This window comes from Mus pahari, chromosome 6, assembly GCF_900095145.1.
Source record: "Mus pahari chromosome 6, PAHARI_EIJ_v1.1, whole genome shotgun sequence".
NCBI classification, from domain to species: Eukaryota; Metazoa; Chordata; class Mammalia; order Rodentia; family Muridae; genus Mus; species Mus pahari.
This window is the reverse complement of record NC_034595.1, coordinates 38,390,865-38,411,694: the sequence shown is the minus strand read 5'-3', so window position 1 is coordinate 38,411,694 and position 20,830 is coordinate 38,390,865. Positions and strand designations below refer to the sequence as shown.

At 46.2% G+C, this 20,830-nt stretch overlaps 1 protein-coding gene across 2 annotated transcripts in view; it reads right to left on the bottom strand.

Moving 5' to 3' along the window:
* Nucleotides 1-877: 877 nt before the first annotated feature.
* Adamtsl1 (ADAMTS like 1) overlaps nt 878-20,830 on the bottom strand; it is a 365,598-nt gene continuing 345,645 nt past the window's right edge. For both annotated transcript variants that reach the window (XM_021200231.2, XM_029540103.1), the window contains 6 exons: nt 16,056-16,268; nt 14,419-14,599; nt 10,688-10,895; nt 5,640-5,749; nt 4,726-4,946; nt 878-3,298 (listed from right to left, as the gene is read on the bottom strand). In XM_021200231.2, the coding sequence (XP_021055890.1) occupies nt 3,192-3,298; nt 4,726-4,946; nt 5,640-5,749; nt 10,688-10,895; nt 14,419-14,599; nt 16,056-16,268 (1,040 nt within the window). In that variant the 3' untranslated portion in view covers nt 878-3,191. The remainder of the gene's footprint in view (nt 3,299-4,725; nt 4,947-5,639; nt 5,750-10,687; nt 10,896-14,418; nt 14,600-16,055; nt 16,269-20,830) is intronic.

Sequence of the window (20,830 nt, the reverse complement as noted above, 5' to 3'; positions counted from 1 at the left end):
TCCAGGCCTGGGGACTTACTGTCCTTTGACTAGACCTGGCTAGGAAGAACTTTACAAATGTGCTTGCAGCTTTTCTGCACACTGCACAGCAGCACTTTTGCTATAAGAATCTGTTAAAGATAGGGATGTAGGAGTCTGAGTCCTGTAAACCAAAGCAATTCACTTTGGGACAGGAGAAGACAACAGCTCTCATAATGATGCATACAATGTTGCATAACTGTTATCTACTAGTAACCTCAGAGCAGTGAGAAAGGTGTGTATTTGTGTGTGTGTGTGTCAAGGTGGTCATATACACGTGAGAGTAATTGCAGGGTTGCATGAGGATTAAATGTAGTGATCCATGAAGCTTAGTCTCCATTTACAGTGCATAACCAAAATTCCATCACATGGCTGCCTCCAACTGGGCATACCTGCTGGCTAGAAGCCACCATAGTCTTCATCTATCCTTAGACACTGTCACTTGCTTTTCTTCCAGAAGGTACTTGTGGCTTTCTGATAGCCTCCTACATAGGGCTGTCAATGAGATGACTGGTCCTTTTGTTAGAGGGTACTCCACCAGAATGTGCACACATCTGCCGCTGCCTTCCTCCAAGTTCCTTTCCTGAGCTGGCCTTTCTGAGCATGGATTCCCCAACTTCCCAGGGAAAGGCTGAAAACTGCAATTCCTTCATTTCAGTAAGATATTTATAATTGGTTGGGAACCACGCAATTAGTAAATAGGGACTTCCTCCACCCCTTGCATAAAGTGTGAAGAGAATGCTGGGTTTCACAGAGACACTGACACCATGATTTAAATAAATAAGCTGTATTATCTGTACAAAAAAAAATATAAATACAGTTTTGTGTTTTATAGGAGGAAGTGTCTCCTTCCGCATTATCCAGCAGCCCCGGTAATTTGTGGTACTGCTGAGTCGCAATTCACAGAACAAATATTAAATGTACATTCATGTCATGCAAGGAGCATACTGCTTTTCACTCCAAACCTACGCTCTCCAGCTAGTTCTGAAGGGCACTTCCAACCTCACATTCTGACAGGTGGCAGAGCTGGAAGATGCCCGCATTTGAGAAAATTCAAACACTGACCACCAATTTTTAATAGCTACTGAACTAATCAACTGTATTAGTATTAGAGAATTTGTGTTCGTTTTATGTATAACTAGTGTCACAAATAAATCGACTCCATTGCTCTCCCCCCAATCCCACATTAGCTCTTACAAGGTACTCTGTACACAGTGGATCAGAGTTAAACATCTGTTTTGTTTCTTTTAAAATTAGGAAGAATACAGTTATCGCCACAGAGGTTTTAGGAACACAGCTGCAGGAAGTTAATAAAATCCCCCAAAGAGTTGTTTTTTTCTGGATGACAATGTACAATTACTAATATTGCACTTTTTAATACAAGAAATCCTAATAAATATTCACAAAAGATATACATAGAAACACTCTCTTTAATTTTAAATAAACATTACACTGACTTTTAATAACACAATTTCTTAGAGCCTATTTTTTGGGATGAGGAAGGGCCTACCCTAACTGTCCATAGCGCACCTAAGGAGACACAGATTAACATGCTCTTTCAAAACTAACTTCCAGGCTGGCTGGGAAACGCAGCCCTGATGTCCGTGGTGGCCCTGGGGTGATAGCGTTTGGTGAGTGTGTTTGTGAGGGGCAGCTGATCTGATGGCTACTGGGCTCTGCCTGCCTCATCTGCTAAACTGAGGCTGCTCAGGAAGGAAGCAGTTATTACTGATGAAGCTTCTCTGCAGACTGAGGATTTGCCAAGAGCTTCTGTTTTAGCCATAGCTGACGTGTGTTGCTGAATTGTGTGTGCTGCTTAGCCCGCTGAGTGATCCATTCACCCAGTCTGATGTGCCAATTACCATAGTATCTGTGTAGCGGGAGGACGGTCACAAAGCTTTCTCGGGCTGTCTTGCGAGTCTTTAGCTGACTTCAAGCTTTGCCATAGTGCCTGATCACACTCCCTACTCCCAGCCTGCTGTATGACTTGGGCGTATGCAGCTCTTCTGTGGTTCAGGGTGGGCTCCCAGGCCCAATGTGTGAGGGCTGGGTGAGAAAGCACACTGTGGGTGTGGTGTGCACGACCCCTCTGTCCTCTCCTGCTCTCTGGCGAGCTCTGGTGGTAAGGCTTCCCACATCCTGTAGATGTTTGCCCGTTAGCGGGTTGCTTAATGAATCCTTTGTGAGCTATGATTCTAGTCCCTGGCCCAACAAGGAGCAGCAAAGTCATTCGGATGGAAAACCCTCGGCAGCAGTCCGGTTCAGGGCTAGTAACCCTTGACTTAAGTAAGGAGATGCTAGGGGCACCCTTACTACACAACTGACCTTGACCCTTTGTTTGGTTGTCCACAGCTGCAGACACAAGAGTTACTTGATAGAAGAGGGGTAGAAACACTTGTATAACCACACGAAGGGCATGTCATGCAGTGTCACTCGTGTCATGCAGCACGGGTGCCCTGAGAGGACTCTGAATACCCTTCCCCACCTCTGTTGGGAACCTCGAGGACTGTGCACACGTTCCAGGGAACAGGCTTGTCATATGGGTCTCACATGACTGCTTGAAAATCTGTCCTGCCAGCAAGCTCCTCCCACTGAGGCGTGCACACACGCACACACTTTCCTTCCCTCTTCCCTCTGTCTTCTGCATAGCGGCATGCCTTCTGCCTATTTTGCTTGTCTCTCTTGGCATAACCCTCTTGCCCACAGCTCAGTTCTCTTCTTTCTTGGTCTTTCCACCCCACTGCCAGAAGAACTGGAGTCTGCCCTGGTTCCTGCTCCCCTGTTCTTACCACCAGGAAACAAAGGAACAGCACTCCTGATTGGCCTGTGCCTGTACCTATGTGTTATAAACTCCTTGCTGTCCCTATAGACTATGGCTTGCTCTTCCTGTGTCTCTGAGACCCCGGTCAGAATGGAGCCAGCTCTGCGAGGGAGCTGCTGTCTGCCTGGCCTGCTCTGCAACCCTCCTTTAGACATCTCTGTTCTCCACACTTGCTTCCAGCTAACTGAATAAGAAAACATGCCATGGTCCTCAGGAGCATGGGTGCAGGTGGACATGGGTATGTGGGGAAGGGCAAATAAATAAATAAAAGGAAGAAAGCGTAAGGCATGTCCAAGGTGGTTGTATGAGTCCTTTGTGTGGCCAGGGTAGAGGTCATCCCTGTGCCCTGTCTTCACGCTTTGCCACACGTTCCACAGCAGCGAGATCGGAACTGGCCGAGCTGGCAGAGTTTCAACTGTCTCACCTTCTCGCAGTACCTGGTGGTGTCTCTGCACTCAGCTGGGAAAGCAGGAGGGGAGGAGGGGGACAGAAAGGAGATATGAAACAGAGGCTCACGGATGCAGCTGCTGTGGAGCAGCCTAGGCACTTGGCAAGCTGCCTGTGGGGTCTTCCTAGCCATGGCTCTCCAGCTCTCTCCTCCCCTCTGGCAGCACCCAGCCCTTTGCCAATCCCTCCCCACCAGCTGTGATTGATGGGGGACTATCTCTTTGCTTCCTTCTGATAGCTGCTTCTACTTCAGACTGGTAGATTTAATCTCCTTCCTCTTGGAATACTCTCATCTCCCTGCTCGCTTTTTTCCCCTATGGGCTTTTGTTTTTTTTTTTTTTTAGTGAGAGATGTGCCCAGAAGGACAGAATTCTGTTCCTTGTGAGAGACCATGCAAACAAGGACTTGGCTGAAGTTCCACATCCTCAGGTGCTTGGACCTCTCCCTGCTCCGCTTCCTTTCCTTTATCCAGGGCTCTTGTTCTTCAGCATACCAGGCCTTCCAGACACTGTGGCATTTCCGTTCCTAACCACGGGTGTAGCCTGTAGCTGATAAGCTTTGTAGCTCCTTGCACTGAGAGCCAGTACGTTGTGAACATGGCAACCATCTGATAGGAACACCAGCACTTCACCAGAGTATACATCACACATCTCCCAGTGTGTCAGAGGGGATGGGCCATGTGCCTACAGGCTTTCTGTCTCAATGTTCGGAACTGACTGCCCAGTGACGTTTAGTGAGGGGGGACAATTAGACTCCTATTCTTTGCAAAGGTTCATCATCACTTTCTGTGGGGAAATATCTCCCACTTGGGTTTTGGGTTCTAAGGAGGAGGGACTAGATTCCTACCTGACTAGAATACAGATACTGGTACGGGGCAGAGAGGCTCCAGACCTGAGGGTGGAGTGAATGGATGACTGTCAGAACCCAGGGGCACAGTCTCCTGTTCCTTTCCAGTGGATGTACATGGGCTGGGAAGGGGGGGGGTCAGCAGGTCCTTGATTGGCGTGAAGCAGAACAGTGATGGGTGCAGAGCTGGCTGAGTGGCAGGCATGCTGCCTGCTTCTTCAAGGTTAACCGTGCTCTCTCTTTAGTAGCCTGGTCTCTGTGAACCACTGTTTAGTCTTCCCCTGTGGGCACCAGCCAGGTAGACGGCGGGTGTGTTGGAGGCCAATTTTATCCAACCCTTGGCTCTTTTAGGGCTCAGGATGAAGACAGTGGAAGCCCTTGGGGGACACATCCTGGCATCGTTTGTGGTCTGAACATGTGTATACACATCCTTGCACACACCCGCGTACCCCACCTAAAATGTTCAATTCTGGCCCGAGCGCACAATCCTTAGGGAACTTGATCCAGTGCCCTGTGTTCAGGCTCAGGGATTGCCCTCTGTACCCGATGACCCGTAGGGAATTTGCAGAATGTTCTTTGGGATTGGAACGTACTGTTTTCGCACGGGGTGATGTTGCAGCGTTGCCAGTTGGCGGGTCGGGGCCCCCAGGAACACAGGTGCTCGGGCACAGCCTTGTTGGTGCGCACGTGAACACACTCCACCCGCCGGGACTGGAAGCCATAGTTGCCACAGGTTGCTGTGCATAGGGTCCAGAGGCTGACCCTCCAGTGTACACTGCAGGCCTCTGACCAGCAGTTTTGGGTGCTCACAGGCCTGTAGAAGGTTAATGACAAAGGTAAGGTCTCTCTCTGTGGGAACCAGATTGGAAAACAAACTACAAACTCAGAGATGTAGGTAGGTAAGTTGAGGTCTCCATCTCTGCTCTGTTAAGGAATGAATGGGGCATGGACCTTAAGGAGGCCATTGCCCTGAGCACCCATCTGCTCTCCTTCATGACCCGAGAACAAGCTCTACTCATCATGGAGACTAGCAAAGGTGGAACTTGGAGTCTCATCTTGGGCTAATAGGTAGAGAGGTAAGGGGACATTTTCCTAGGGGGTCATCTACAAGGAAGTGTCGTAGATAGGCACAGGTTGAGACCTAGGGACAAAAGTTTTCATATTGTCCTAATGACAGGCCGGTAAGATGAACTTGTTGAACTCTTATAGTTCGGTGGCTATGGTGTAGCTGCTTCTTGCTCGCCTAGAGGTGAGTGTGAATCTTTTGTGGAGCCAGGCCTCCTTTATGAAGAACACTTAGGTGTACTTCATCCCTGAGAGAAGAAAGCCCAGGCTGGCTCATTCAACAAATACAAGTTCACTGTTTACAGGAGGCAAAGGACTTAGGGTAAGATGGAGGGGGCAGGACAGGACAGGTGACCCCTTGTGTAAGATTGGAGGATCATCAGTGTCTCTTTGCGTTGTTGATATTGGAGCTAGGTAGAGGAGGATGAAGGTTTTGTCTTACCTGGGGAGGGCACTGCACTGCTCTGATGGTAAGGTGATGCCATCCCGGGTCTGGCAGAAGACCTGTCTGTGCTGCACAGCAAGGCGAGGGCCTATGCAAGGCCCATTGCACTGGGAGGGGAGAAGGAGATGAATAGCGTGTTATCTATGTCCAAGGGGGTGTTGCAAAGCTTTGGCTACTCAGAGGGCAGAATCATTGAGTAGGGTCTCATCAGACCTGTAGACCTTCTTTGTCTTCTTTGGATCAAATAACAGACATTCACTAGCATGTGCTTTAGGTCACAATGGGACAGCTAACTGTCTAATAGTCTGTGGGTATTGTGCTAGGGAATGGCCAGGGGGGAAGTGTAGCATTGACCAGAGAAGGCTGACCTGGATTAACCTGTGAAAATATTTTGCCATGTGCTGGGAATGTGATGGTAAGCGTCAGAGACGGAGCTCAATATCATAGCTGATAACATTGACCTAGTCAAGTACAGTACATGTAAGGAATGTAAGTAAAACAAAGAATACTGCAGTTAGTCCTCAGAAAATGAATAGAGAGGGTCAACTTGTGCATGATGCCATCACCTCCTTAGAAGGAACCTGGTCTTGGATTAACACAGTTGACCATTTCGACATCTGTTACTGTATGTGGCTGACTGACTGCAGGAAAAGCAAACAAGACCCCAAGTAACTCAGCAGCCTGCCCCACTCGCTCCTCTCCAGATGTAACGATGCCAAGGCTAAAACCTCACTGCGCCTCTATTTTCAATAGTTTCTTTATAGTTCTGTAATCATAACACGGAGAGCTAACGCCTCTGGGGTGTGCTGCGTCATGCTCCTAAGCAGGCAGCTTTGTTGGCTCTGTGTTTATGTGGCTTGTACACGTCCAGATTTGAGGCATTGTCTACTTAGGGTTACAAGGGCTTCTGCCTATTTCTTCTCCGGCCACTGGTAGATGGGTTACCATTTGCTTTAATTTTTTGGGAGTTCTTGGATGGTTATATATTTTAAACATTAAGCATTCTACTAAGTATATACTTGTATCTCATCTTGGGTTGATTTATATCCCCCCATCTATTAAAAAGCATTTGATATATTTTTATCAGATAACTTTTCACTTGGATGAAGTCTCCCCCATTTTTTTCTATCTTTTTCCTTTCATGTAAATTGTTTTATAAGTTTCTTGTGCGTACTCCTTGCTTAGCCAGGGGTTTGAATTATTTCCTCTCTTAAGAAGTTCACTGCACCCACTCAAATGGTGGCTTCTCATAAAACCAAACTTTGATTAGTTCAATTTATCAACCACGATTCTGTGTTCTTGATTTTAAGTAAATTATCCTCTTTTATATTAGTAGTCTGCCACATATATATGGTCATTTGGTGGAGGCACAGTTTATATATTATTCTTTTGGGTAAATGATTTTCCTGTTATGCAAACATCAAACTAAAACCAGGATGGCTATGATACCATCACATCATGCAATGATGAAATAAATATGTGTATATGTGTGCCTGTGTGTTCATTATGTCTGTTCAGGAGGCTGCCAAGGAGATCCCTGGAACTGGAGTTAGTGGTATTTTTGAGCCACCATAAACAGATGCTGGGAACTGACTTCCTCTGCAATGAGCACTCTCATCTTTGGAAACATCTCTCAAACACAAGTGATGTAACCTTATGGGACCACTATTGTCTGTAATGGTTAGTCATTGGCTGGGGCATCATTAATTGACACATGATGATTCTGTTTAGATGTGTAGAGCAGAACTGTTGTTATTCTTGGGGCATGCAGTAATTGTTTTACATTTTTTATTATTTAATATTAAGGCAATTTCATATATGTGTATAATAAATTCTGGTCACATTTCATCCTCCACCCTCTCCTTTGTTTTGCTTTCCTTTTAAACTTTTAAGGAACTGATAGCCGGGTGTGGTGGCACATGCCTTTAATCCCAGCACTTGGGCGGCAGAAGCAGGTGGATTTCTGAGTTCAAGGTCAGCCTGGTCTACAAAGTGAGTTCCAGGACAGCCAAGGCTACACAGAGAAACCCTGACTCAACCCCCCACCCCCAAAAGGAACTGATACTGCTCTCTACAGTAGCTAAACCATATTTAATTTCCCATGGCCACTCAATAGAAATTCAACTTTTTTATCTTCACTAAATTTTTCTCCCAGTGCAGAGGATCAAATGCAGGCCTTGTGATACTAGGTGAGTGCTCTACTGTGCCCTAACCAACACCAAACTTCCCATTTATTTGATAAAGTCATCCTGATGAGTATAAAATGGTAATACACGTAGCACTATTTCTCTTCCCTCTCTCCTTCTTGAAACAGGGTTTCTTTGTGTAGCCCTGGCTGGTTTGGAACTCACTCTGTAGACCAGGCTGGTCTTGAACTCAGAGATTCACCTGCCTCTGCCTCCTAAGTACTGGGACTAAAGTTGTGCATCACCACCACTCAGTTCTTGCTATCATTCTGAGAAGGCATTTTTTCTATTATGTAGCTCAGTGTGGACTTGAACCTTTGAGAGCTGGTTGGCATACTGGATAGTATCCTTTTGGTGTATTTTTGTTGTCTGGTATGATTTGAGTAAATTTTATGAGTTTTTATGTTTGAAATTTAATTCCCAGTTTCATATGTTGCTAGTATTTGAAGGGGTTGAGCGGCACTGTGGGAGATAAGGCTGGAGGAGGTGTGGCTTTGTAAGACTCGAGCTTGCATGCTTGCGTTCACGCTGTGTGGTGCCTGACATGGCAGAAAGGCTTGTCACATAGGCATATATTTTACCATATAGGCACCACTCCTTGCTTGGTAACTCCAAAGTTTCTGGAACTATAGGAAGTAAATATATTTTCTTTATAACTTATCCTTATGTGGAATTTTGTTACAGAAACAAAAATGAACTGTCATATCTAAGAAATAATTGCCAAGCTCAATGTCTTGAAGGATCCCCCTTGTTTTCTTCTAAGAATTTTATTTTTAAATGAAATTTATATGGTGTAAGAGACTAGCTTCATTTTTGACAGTATTTAGCATCAAATGTTGAGAAATGATTCTTTACCTACCAAAATGGGCTTGGCACACTTTGTCACGTATGTGAGAGCTTTTGAAAAAGCTCTCAAATGTGTATTATATTGTATACTGAACGGAAATGTGTAGATAGCTAAAACTCCAACAAGTTTACATTTTCTAATTGCCCCAAAACATCTAAGAATATACGTGGCCAGTCAGAAAAGTCTCTGCCAATTAGTGCTGTCCCAGACAAACCAGTTGGGTAACACCTGAACAGCAGTCTGTTGGTATTGCTTACACCCACAATAGATCCCCAGTGTTCTTTTGAACACAGATTTTTGGGATCAACAGGCAAGGATATTAGTTCATATACACACCTTTACACCTGATTCTTGTGTGTGTGAACAACAATTGTATAGGCTGGCTGCAGGCCGTTTCCTGAGTTAGGTATACAAGTAGGGTAACTATTAATATCTAACATAGGCCTATACCAGGACAGAGGTTCTGACAGGTGCACATCTCACCCGGACTAGACAAAGTATAGCCATTACCACACTCCTCTTGACTTCATTCCTCTCACCCCTAGAATCTTTTGTTTGTGTTTGTCTCCTTTTAAAAATCACAATTAAGCCGGGCGTGGTGGTGCACGCCTTTAATCCCAGCACTCGGGAGGCAGAGGCAGGTGGATTTCTGAGTTCGAGGCCAGCCTGGTCTAAGTTCCAGGACAGCCAGGGCTACACAGAGAAACTCTGTCTTGAAAAACAAAACAAAACAAATCACAACTAAAAAGAATACTTATTCTCAGTGGATAAAGTTAATATAATGCCTCCATTATATATAAAGGAGGCTCCATCTGCAGATTCTAGTCAAATGAGGACCACTCTGTTGAATTTTTGTGATAGCTGCTAACATTATGTTTTAAGTTTAAATTACTGTGCTTAAGGGAGTTATAAAGCAGAAATACTCTAACCTGTAAGCCTCACTTGCCCAAGGACAGATAACTTCTCAGAATGCTGGGGGCTGTTCTTACAATTTCCTTGTCTTGTATAATTTTAATGAATCTGTTATTCATGGAAACTAACCATGTGTTTTTGCTTCTTTCAACAAGCTTGCTTGCCTATAATTGCACATCAACAAGGACGTGTGCTTGACTGCATGTAGGTGGGGATGTGTGCTCGGTTATATGTAGGCAGGAAGTACGTCAGGATGTGTCTTGCCCCTGATTGCACAAAGGAAATAAATATTCAGCCTTGTGAGTTTTGTCTTCAGAAGCCCTTGACTAATGTATTTTGGAACTTCACCTTTGAAATCTCAATTATCAAGTGTAGGCCTGGCACTAGTATCTGAATAAAGCCTTTTCTTTGCTTAAAACTTATTCATGAATGGACTAGTGAATTCCTGAACGACTCCAGACCCCTCACAATCTCATCTGGGATTTTTCCATGTTAACATCTAGGCAGGGGACTTGGGGAAGGAGGCCTAGGTTTCAAGGTGATCCATCTAGGCTTCACCTTTTCCTGGTTTGGAGTGATGGTTTTCTACCCTAGTTGCAGACCAGAGTCACAAGGACAATTTCTACAACCTGCAGTGCAGCTGGCTTAGATCTTTGGGAGATACAGTATGGACATCCATTGTTTTCAGAGTTTTCCCCAGTGAACTTTTTGTTCTGTGGAACTGGTCAAGAACCCTGGACCAGAAGCAACAGTCTAGTCTTCAGGGGGTTCTCCTCTGAAGTTTTCAGAACTATCCCTGGCACACTTATAGGAGGTGGTGGTCTTGGGGAATGTTGGTCTGAAGGTAATGTTTGGGGTCACAAAATCAGAAGGAAAAACAACCAGCCTGAGGGGTGTGCTAATGCCTCAGAGTAGCCTCCACTCATTAGGGCAGGGGATGTAGGAGAGACACTGGGAGGGGTTAGAGATGTGTATGTAAGTGGAGGTGGAGTTTTCTTCCCATGGTGGCAACATTTTTATCTGATGATTTTCCCTCAAAAAACAAAACCAACCAACCAACCAACCAACCAACCAACCAGACAAAACCTTTGCATCCTCACCTGGCCCCAGCTTGAGAAGGCCCATTCCACACACAGCTGCTGGTTGCAGGCCTGGGTGTCCACAGGCCGTTTGGCCAGTTGAGTGCACATATCATTGGACACCGGGGTAGAAATACCAGAAGCTTTCAACTTCTGACAGGTTACCCTTCGGGTCTGTACACCTCCACCGCAACTCCGGGTACAGGCGGACCAGGACGTCACCATCCACCTGAGGAGAAGGAGGAACATGAGAGCAACTGCAGAGGGTAAGGCTGGGGGCAGTGGGGAATGAACCTTGCTCTCCCCAAGATTTACTCTCAAAAATGCGAAGCATCCGCATGGTGTCTCTGAAACCTAGGAATGCTAACTTGCTTGCTTGCTTGTGAGACAGGGTCTCACTGTTACAGCGTGGCTTTGAACGGTTATGCTCCTGCCAGGCGTGCTGGAGTTACAGGCATACACAATAGTTAGGATTTTGAGATGAGATTATCTGAGAAGACCCCTACATGCCCATATCAGAGGGAGATAACGTATTGGAGAGAGGTGACAGTATGACCAGGGGACAGGAGCTGCAGTTTTAGGCAGCCACAAAGCAGGCACTTTTAGACTGGCAAGGAGCGAATTCAACCAGAGTCTTCACAAAGGGAAGGTGGCCCCGTGGATGCCTGGATTTCTGGCTCTCAAAATGGAGTTTTATGATGCCATCTGGACACATTTTTTTTCTTGCTGCCCTGGGAAATTGCTAAAATATGGACATTGAAAAGAAAATAGCATTTTGAGGGTTGTTTGCTTTAAGTGTAATTGCAGATAGGATGCTTTTAGCTAGGGTAGGACACTTCACTAGGAAAGCGAGATCCAAGCCCATTACCTCTTGCTCTAGGGGATTATCTGGGTTTCACCGAGGTCAAGGTTTTGTCTAGAAATTCTCTGGTCACTTTAACCCTTGATCCAATGTCTATGGTTCATCTTTCAGAAACAAAGATGGTCCTAGATTTCTTGGGTAATTCCTAGTCAGTCACGGTAGACACCATCTATCTTGGAGGGTTATATGCATAGTATAAACATCCACTCAACTATAATGTAAGTCTCTGGAAGTAAACCTGACCGAGAGCATGACAAATGGCTTTTCTAATAAAGTCACTCTATAATCTGGGGACACTGTGAGGTCCTTAGTGACCACACACAAGCCCTCTTCTGTACTTGTAAACATAGTTCTCAAAGAGTGAGAAGCATTCAGAGGCATGGGACCTTTCGGCCAATTTTATATAATCGAGGAACACCCCACTTGTTCAGTTACCCGGAGTCTGTGACCGGAACTGTAAAGCAGATGGAACAGCTACCTGAGTTACAGCAGACTTTGGAAGATGGTCAGAGCAGTGCCTATGTGTACAGAGGAGGATGCTAGTGTGGACCTCAAGTCAAATGGAAGCCTGGGGACTTCCCTGGCAAGGGCGGCCACCTTTGATTTTCTTTTTCTTCTTCTTCTTCTTTTTTTTTTTTTTAAATTTTATTTATTATTATTTTCTTTATTTACATTTCAAATGATATCCTGAAAATTCCCTATACCCCCACCCCGCCCCTGCTCCCCTACCCACCCACTCCCACTACTTGGCCCTGGCCTTCCCCTGTGCTGGGTCATATAAAGTTTGCAAGACCAAGGGGCCTCTCTTCCCCATGATGGCTGATTAGGCCATCTTCTGCTACATATACAGCTAGAGACTCGAGCTCAGGGGGTACTGGTTAGTTCATATTGTTGTTGCATCTACAGGGTTGCAGCCCCCTACAACTCCTTGGGTACTTTCTCTAGCTCCTCCATTGGAGGCCCGGTGTTCCATCCAATAGCTGACTGTGAGCATCCACTTCTGTGTTTGCCAGGCACTGGCATAGCTTCATAAGAGGCTGCTATATCAGGGTCCCTTCACCAGAATCTCACTGGCATGTGCATTAGTATCTGGGCTTGGTGGCTGATGATGGGATGGATTCCCGGATGGGGTAGTCTCTGGATAGTCCATCCTTCCATCTTAGCTCTAGATTTTGTCTCTGTACCTATATCCTTTCATGGGTATTTTGTTCCTTATTCTAAGGAGGAATGAAGTATCCACACAATGGTCATCCTTCTTGGTTTTCTTGTGTTTTGCAAAAATGTATCTTGGGTATTCTAAGTTTCTGGGCTAATATCCGCTTATCAGTGAGTGCATATCTAGTGACTTCTTTTGTGACTGGGAAGTGTATAGAGAGAAGAACAGGTTCCTTCTGGCAGCAGGATCTGCAAATGACTTAGTCTGTGACAGTTGCTGTACTCCGTGGTCTGGGGAGGATGACTTTATGTGGATTTCTAGGTCAAAGAAACATTGTGTTTAGGAAGCCGGCACGAGGTGTTTTAAAGTCTCTGGAAGCATGGAAACCAAAGGTGAGCCGGCCATTACTATTTCAGTTGCTGAAGTAAATTAGGCTGATTAACTCTGACCATCACCAAATCAAATCACAGAGTTCCTGGCATGTAAAAGATCTCCTCTTCATTTCACGCAGCTTGGCAAAAGGGCCGTCTTCCAGAGCCTTCTGTCCCTGGTGAATGTCAGGCCTGCGTTTCAATCAACTTTGATTTCTAAATATACATTTCAGTGCTGTTTTCAGGAGCTGAGGTGGGGGTTTTGAGAAAGGAGAGCGACGGGCCACGTTACTGTTCAGGAAGGGTATAAAAGGACATTAATCATCCCCGTGGAAACCTTCCCGTCAGCAAGTCAAACTGCTGATATTAATGAGTGTGTTTCATATTTCACGGCGTCTCTCCTCGTCTCAGCTGCTCCCTGTGACTCAGCTGGCAAAACACAAAGCGGTTGCCTGAGCAGTATAGGAAAGTCCTACAGATAGGTCATAAAGGGGCATTTCAGGTCCCAGCCAAGCCTCCCAGGGTGCAAAGCGCCATGCTGGTGCCAACTCCGAACCCATCCATTATCCTTTAGCTACTGGTTGAAGACTGGGGGATACGAGCTCAGTGGGACTCGTGGCTTCTTGAGGCAGCATTATGTGTGGGAGGAAGAGCTGGTAGGTGTCGGTGTAGCCTACAGATGGATCTCAAATGCACAGACTAGATGTCTAAAGTTAAGGCAGCTAAGGAAAAGTGGAGATGTATTCCAACTTAGGTGAGACGCAGCTCTCGTACTGACTGGCAGAGGTATTTAGCGAGACAGAAAGAGAAAAGCTGGGGTAGAGCCCAGTACTCCTTCCTTTCAACATTTCAATACAAAATGTTCTAAACAGCACACAGTCAGGCTACTATTGAGGCCTCTGGCCTCACCCTGAGAAGTTACTTCTTTTTGTCTTTTAACATATTTTTTTTTATTGGTTATTTTATTTATTTGCATTTCACATGTTATCACCCTTCCCAGTTTCCCCTCTGCAACCCCCCCCCATCTCCGCTGCCCCTGCTTCTAGGAGGGAGCTCCTCCCCCCACCCCACTCATCGCCCTAGAATTCCCCCGTGCTGGGGCATCGAGCCTCCACAAGACCAAGGGGAAGTAATTTCTTTACTGATCATGCTCAGAACTTAAGTCCAGGTAGCCACCAGCTGGCTGAGTGGTGAGGAGATAAAGGAGGGCTGAAAGCAGAGGCCCACTCTCAGGATATTTCCAGCGTGGTGGATAGGTGCCTATGGGTAGGAGCAGCTCCTGAATTCCATCTCTCCCTGCATGGTGCTAGATGAGAAGCTAAAAGCCAGGGCTAGTGGTTGGGGGTAGGAAGGCTGTACCTACCGAGAAGGGCAGTCTCTCCGGTTGCAGGCAACAGGCTGCACAGCTGGCCGAGGCTTTCCTGCACAGTGCTCGGGGTCAACCTCTGTGGTGTTCAGTAAACACCTGAGGCGTGGCTGATGAACGCCTCTATTACCACAAGATGCGGAGCAGGTCGCCAGTCTATCCACAGACCACCAGTAATCTGTCAGAGGGGGAGGATCAGAGGGGAAGAGGAGATGAGGTTACTGCCCACACCAGTCCTACTGGGCAAGCTGAACGTGGATTGGGAGTGAGACAGAAGAGAGAGTTGAGAGGCACTATTACAAAAAGAAGCCATCTGCCTCGAGGGTAGGGCAGCACATTCCAACAAACTTGGGCAAGGCCAATGGACTCCAGGAGCCTCAGTCGACTTATCCAGAGAATGTACACAGTGCCTGTCCCTTCATGACTTCGACTGAGGCCCGAGCAGAGGGAGGAGAGGACTCAGCACACAGTATTTAATCAACAGACGCAGTACTTATTTTTTAAGCATACTTGCTCAAGTACTTTTTTTTTTCTTTTGGTTCACCAGACAATGACTTTATTTTTCTACAGAGAGGTATACATATACCAAAGTACTTAATCATATTTAAAAGCATGGATCTGAGGTGGATTTTGTTAATCTTACAAAACCCAATTTATCCAGAGAGTTCACGTTTACATGAAACAGTGACGTGAGTTCAAGAGTTCAGTTCTTTGGGAACTTGTGATGTACTGGGGGTGGGGGGAGCCTATTAAAATAAATGTAGGCTGATATATTTGGGGTGCACATTGCAAGTTACAGACCCTGAAGAAAGGCAGCGGGAAGAAGGGACATTTGTTTTCCTATTTGAAGAGCCAAGCGGCCAGCAGAGGTTGCTCCAGGAGAAGACGTGTGTGTTTCAACAAACCTCCCTCCTTTCCTGTGGTATTAGTAAGAGCAGGCCATCCTCCCACAGAGGCCTCAGCCTTGGAGTAGATTCCATAGCACAGTGCTCTTTTAAAAAAACAGAGTCACTCACAGTGCAGCAGAACTAGCCTATGGAGAAAGGCCTCCCACACTTTCCATAGAGAGGCCAGCCAGCTTCTTCCTGCTGCTTTCAGCTCCTTAGCAACTCTGGAGGGCGCAGTGACATAGACTCGCTCACCTGCTCTTATTCCTGGAAGGCTCCTTCCAAGTCAGAGCCATGCAGACAGGCGTGTGTGTGTGTGTGTGTGTGTGTGTGTGTGTGTGTGTGTTTCCTTTTGCCAGAGCCAAAGGGGAGGCACCCGGAAAGCCCTTTGCCTGTGACTTATGGCTGGAACGTTAGGCCCGCCCTGCTCTCTGCAGGGAGATGGAAAGTGACCAGGCTGCTTAGCTCAGGACCTGCTTTTAAAGCAGAATCAGCACAGAAGGCATGAGTTTTTAAAAATGGCCATGTGTGGTCTTTTCCAGTTAAATTGGCTTAAAGGGAACACGTGTAACTCTGACAAACAGTGATGCCTCCTCCATCCCCATGTTCCCAGGTTCAGCCCTGCTGAAGATTCGGGGAGTGGAAGGAAGGTTTCACAGTATGGAAACATTACCCGCCAGAGACTATGGCACTATGTCCCACTAGAGAATGGATTCCCAGGTGCTCCTCAAAGCGGCAATTTCTCACCTTGGATCACCAACGAGGCTTTCTGCAGGAGGGTCCCTGCTTCATTCTGAGCCAGGCAGCTGAACTCCCCTTGAGGTCCTCCACTGAGATTTGCAACTCGGAGGATCTGTCCAGCTCCCCAGATGTGGTGGGTCAGCCCCGAGGCAGTGGCAATTGGCTGGCCATTTTGGAACCAGGTGATATTGGGGGTGGGGTGACCTTTGATGGGGCAGCCTAGAAGAAAAAAAGACAGTCGTTGGTAAAGCCAAACCCTCCCCACATTCCTGGTGAGCTCACCAGGGTTTCCATGGTGCTGGGAATTGGACACATGTCATGGCCTTACTGATAGTATTTTTATTATGCTTGCTTTTCCCAAGGAAAGGGGGTGTTTTCACTCTCTGGACTTCTGGGAGGGTAGCTATTCTTCACTCGGTTCAATAAAAATGTTTTAAGAACACAAAGGGACTATTTCTCTTCCTGCCACTACACTACCTTCTAAGACAATGGCACAACTGGTATCAATTCATTGGAAAGTTTCTTCCCGTTAATGTTTCCACTGATTCACAGATTCATTTATGAAGGAAGTTTTTCTTCAAATGTTGGGAAAAACCTCCACAATATTCTTAAGTAAGACTAAAGAATCAATTTTACCAATTAAAATCTAATTCCTGCTGTCATGTTACTTTGTATTATTTTTGAAGGAACAGATTTTCAGCAGATACTAGGAAAACAATTTTGTACATTAGCATCACTTACCCACAAATGAAGAGCTTCGATCTTTTGATAACTCTTAATCAAGCATGGATTGGACATGTGCACCCCTACTCTACGTAGTTACAATATAGCTTGATATATTAGAATTCTAACACATTAAACTTAACGCATACTATGAAACTGCTGAAATAGGTTGCCACTGTGAAGCAAAGTCATTTTCTCTGAATTTGAAGCACTGGCTGCGTTTGCAGCTGTAACTCTTAGCCTTGGCCTCTGAGTTACTTCGAAGCTCACGGTGTATGCCAAATCATTAAAGGATGGAGAAACAGGTTTTCCTTCAGTTCAGTTAGACAAGAATCTGCCTGTTATCTACAGTTCCGGGATTATGAAGGTAGTTGGAACCACTTCCTCTCTTCCAAGGAGATCCAAGCTTGTATGGAATTAAAAGGACAAGGTAACAGGGTGACAATTTGGATGTAGGAAGGGAACCAGTGTGACCAGACAGGGGGTATAGAGAGGATAGTGGGGGGGGGGGCAAACAAGAGCCAAGTGAAACACACACACACACACACACACACACACACACACACACACACACACACAATTCTGCAAACTAATTGTCTACAGAGGTACCACAGTCAGCGTTTCAGTATTTTAACACCTAGAACTCTGATCTGAACGAGTAGCTGGGAAGAGATGGAGGGATCACAAAGGCCGGCATGGCAGGATGGTGCTTAGCACAGCTAGATGGCAAGGCAGGGAAGTTCATGGGCAGCTGTATTTAACTTATTACGCACCCCAAATTATCCACAATCCATGTTTGCTTAATTCATCGTGCTTCAGGAATAACTCAGTGTCTAAATAATTTTCCTTATTCCTCAGTTGCTTTTCCTATGGTCTGTTTATTTGACTCTTTTCAACAATTTAAAAATAATGCTGGGCTGGCCCATTATTTGCAAGTGTCCTCTAAATGGTTTTTAATATTTATTTATTATGAGTATGAGAATTTTGCCTGCATATATGCACGCGTACCGAGTATATTGGCAGAAGTAGGGGAGGGTGGTCAATCCCCTCGAACTGTAGTAATGGATGGATGTGAGCCCCTGTGTGGAAGCTGGGAACTAAACTCCAGTCCTCTGGAAGGGTAGCCAGTGCTCTCAATCACTGAGCCATTTCTCCAGCCCCTTTCCTAAACATCTTACAGTTTACTTAAAAGTCCTTGGTGGTCCCCCTTCCTCCACTCAGCTCTGCTGAGTCAGCAGTCTCTTTCCCTCTGTTGCTCTTGACTCTGAGGATCTCGACTTGGCCGCTCTCTAGGGGGAAGTTGGGCATCCCCTCCTGTCTGTCTGTCTGTCTCTTCTCAGAGCAAATGGAGTATCCTGAATTACAGATGGAATGCTGCTTGGGTTAGAGGCATAAGAGCCTCTAGTTCTATTCAGGGAATAATAGAAAGGAGACCGATGGCACGGAACAAAAAAGTCTGTTCCTCCCACCTCCACCCCTCTATCCTGCTATTGAGGGTGTGTACAGCCAGCCAGCCATTCTGTTGGCTTTCTCTGCCAGGAAGAAAAGGATAAGAACATTTAAGGATTGCCGGCGCCGTAGAAGTTTGAAGCAAGTTTACTCCTGAGCCTAGCAGGCATGGAGTGTCGCCACACCAGGCTGGACTGTCTTCTTGTACACTAGGGCTCGAAGCAGGGATGTGCTTCTGGGTTAATTTCTGCAGGCGAGCGCACACTGAAGGGGACTAACTCTAGGCATCTGCTAAGCAGGGTGTGGGGTCTGCTCCATGTGGACCTGGTCCCTGGGCCTAAGAGGTTGGTTGGCTGGCTGGGTGAATGTGGGTGGGTGAGTAGTGGAAAATGGACCCTGGGAATCTCATCTTGAAGTTCAGGTTGGACTGTAAGGAGTCCCAGACAGGCACAGCAGAGGTATGGGTGTTTGAGATCTTTGTTACAGGTTGTTGGATACACACCCTCGCTAAAGCATTCCTAAAGTACCTTTACCCTCCTTAAGCCATGTGCGTTTGCCATATCGATGATGGCATTTCCTCCACATCAGGATAGTGACCACAGAGAGTGCACTTCTAATGTGCGAGATTACTCATCTTTTGGGAAAGTTTACCTTTGGTCTACTTTTCAAAGAGAGAAGTCAAAAAACCACGCATTCTAACCAAAGTGAATGAGCATTGCCCATACCCCTTCCCGGCTCCCGGAGCTTATGACCGCGCACACAGATATCTCCTGAAAGTGTCCTCTATAATCAAAAGTAGTGTTCTTAGGGCCACACGTAGTGCAGGCCCCTGAGCTTTTATGTCCATATTTGTGTGTGTGTGTGTGTGTGTGTGTGTGTGTCTCAGTGTGTGTACCATGGTCTCCGAGGACGGCCAGCAGCAATAGTCAAAATAAGGGTCTAACACGAATTCCCACTGCGCATGTTCCCGGTGAATAATTACCCATGTTTCCTTGCTAATGAGAAAACCTGGCTTGTAACAGGGCTCCCTTCTGTCACGGATATTTCTCATTTGTTAAGGTAGAAGACATATCAATCATTTCCGAGCTCGCTCTCTCTCTCTCTCTCTCTCTCTCTCTCTCTCTCTCTCTCTCTCTCTCTCTCTCTCTCTGTCTTTTTCAAGGACATCCAAAACTCTGCTGTGTATTCCATGNCTCTCTCTCTCTCTCTCTCTCTCTCTCTCTCTCTCTCTCTCTCTCTCTGCCATTTACAAGGACATCCAAAACTCTGCTGTGTATTCCATGCCTCCAACAAGGCCAAGCAATCACTTCCAAATCCCAATTCCTGCATTGGTGAGAAGTTAACAGTGCTTAATGCAGGGGTAGGAGGAGGGGTGGGCACCTCTCTTTCCTGCGTTCTTTTCAGCTCTAGAAGTGTCAGTCTTTCCCATCCTTCAAGCCCAGTGTCTTCCGGAGGAAATGGGCGGTCAGAAGAACTGATAGTCATTCTGCAGGCCTCACCTCTTAAAGAACCAGGGCTATAAGATGGCCGAAGGGAGGTATTGTTTGAGAAAGCTGCCTAGTTAACTAGAGTTCTGGCACCAGGAAGCCCCCCTTTATCAACCCTTAACCAGAGGGAAAAAAACACTGACTTTAGGCTTCACTCAAGGTCCACTGTGGTTCTCAGCTGAGCCAATGCCAGGTGATGTTTTATTCTTCCTATTTTATTCTCCTCCAACACACTGTGCAGTGAACAATGCTTAGAGTGAAAGATTATATATACAAAACATCATTATTTCTGATTATTTCCAAGTGTAGACACACCTGCATCTCCTCCTAATAATGCCTGTAATATCCCTGTGCTCAATAGGAATCAGGGGAGAGTCCAAATAGTATTTGGGTCTAGGAAGCATGTGTCAAAGTCCAAGGGCTTCCGCATCATTTGCTCTACACGTGGCAGAGTCAGTGGGTTCCAGTCAGACCAGGAATTCCATCCAGTTGACACTCTGGCTTCTAGAAAATGCTCACTGACTTACATTAGCTCTGTGTCCTGGTTTTTCATTGGTTCTTAGAACTATAATAGCCTGTCTCAGGGAGACAGCCCAGGTCTGACAGGTGAGGGGAACAGTGTGCTGGAAAAGTGGGTTGGCCTGGTGGTCCTGGCCTCCAGCTTCCTTGGATGCTGTATACCCAGAAGATGCTAGGTACCTTAAGGCAACGTGATAAGACTGCCTCTGAGGGACTGAGCTTACACTGGTCATTATTCGGTAGATTTTTGTTGTTGCTGTTGATTTAATGGGCTGAAAACCACCAGGAGCAGCTTGGTTTGTCGGCTCCTTTGTAGGTCAGATCAAGCCAACTCCAGATTCATTAGCTGTCTGTCACTTGAGTGAGCCACATATCCAGAGTTCGTTTTCGTTGAGTTCTGAGCCTTAATGAGGAGAAGTAAGGTTTCAGAGCACACATCCCTGCCTCCCCTTCTCCAGATAAAAATCTAAAAAAAGGAAAAAAATGTAGCTTAGGTTGATCTATCAATCACACAGAGCAAAGACCATACCTGGATTTCAGGAGCTCATGAGGAGGAAAGTGGGAATGTACAGTCTGGAGGGGGGGGGGAGGAGGGGGAGGAGG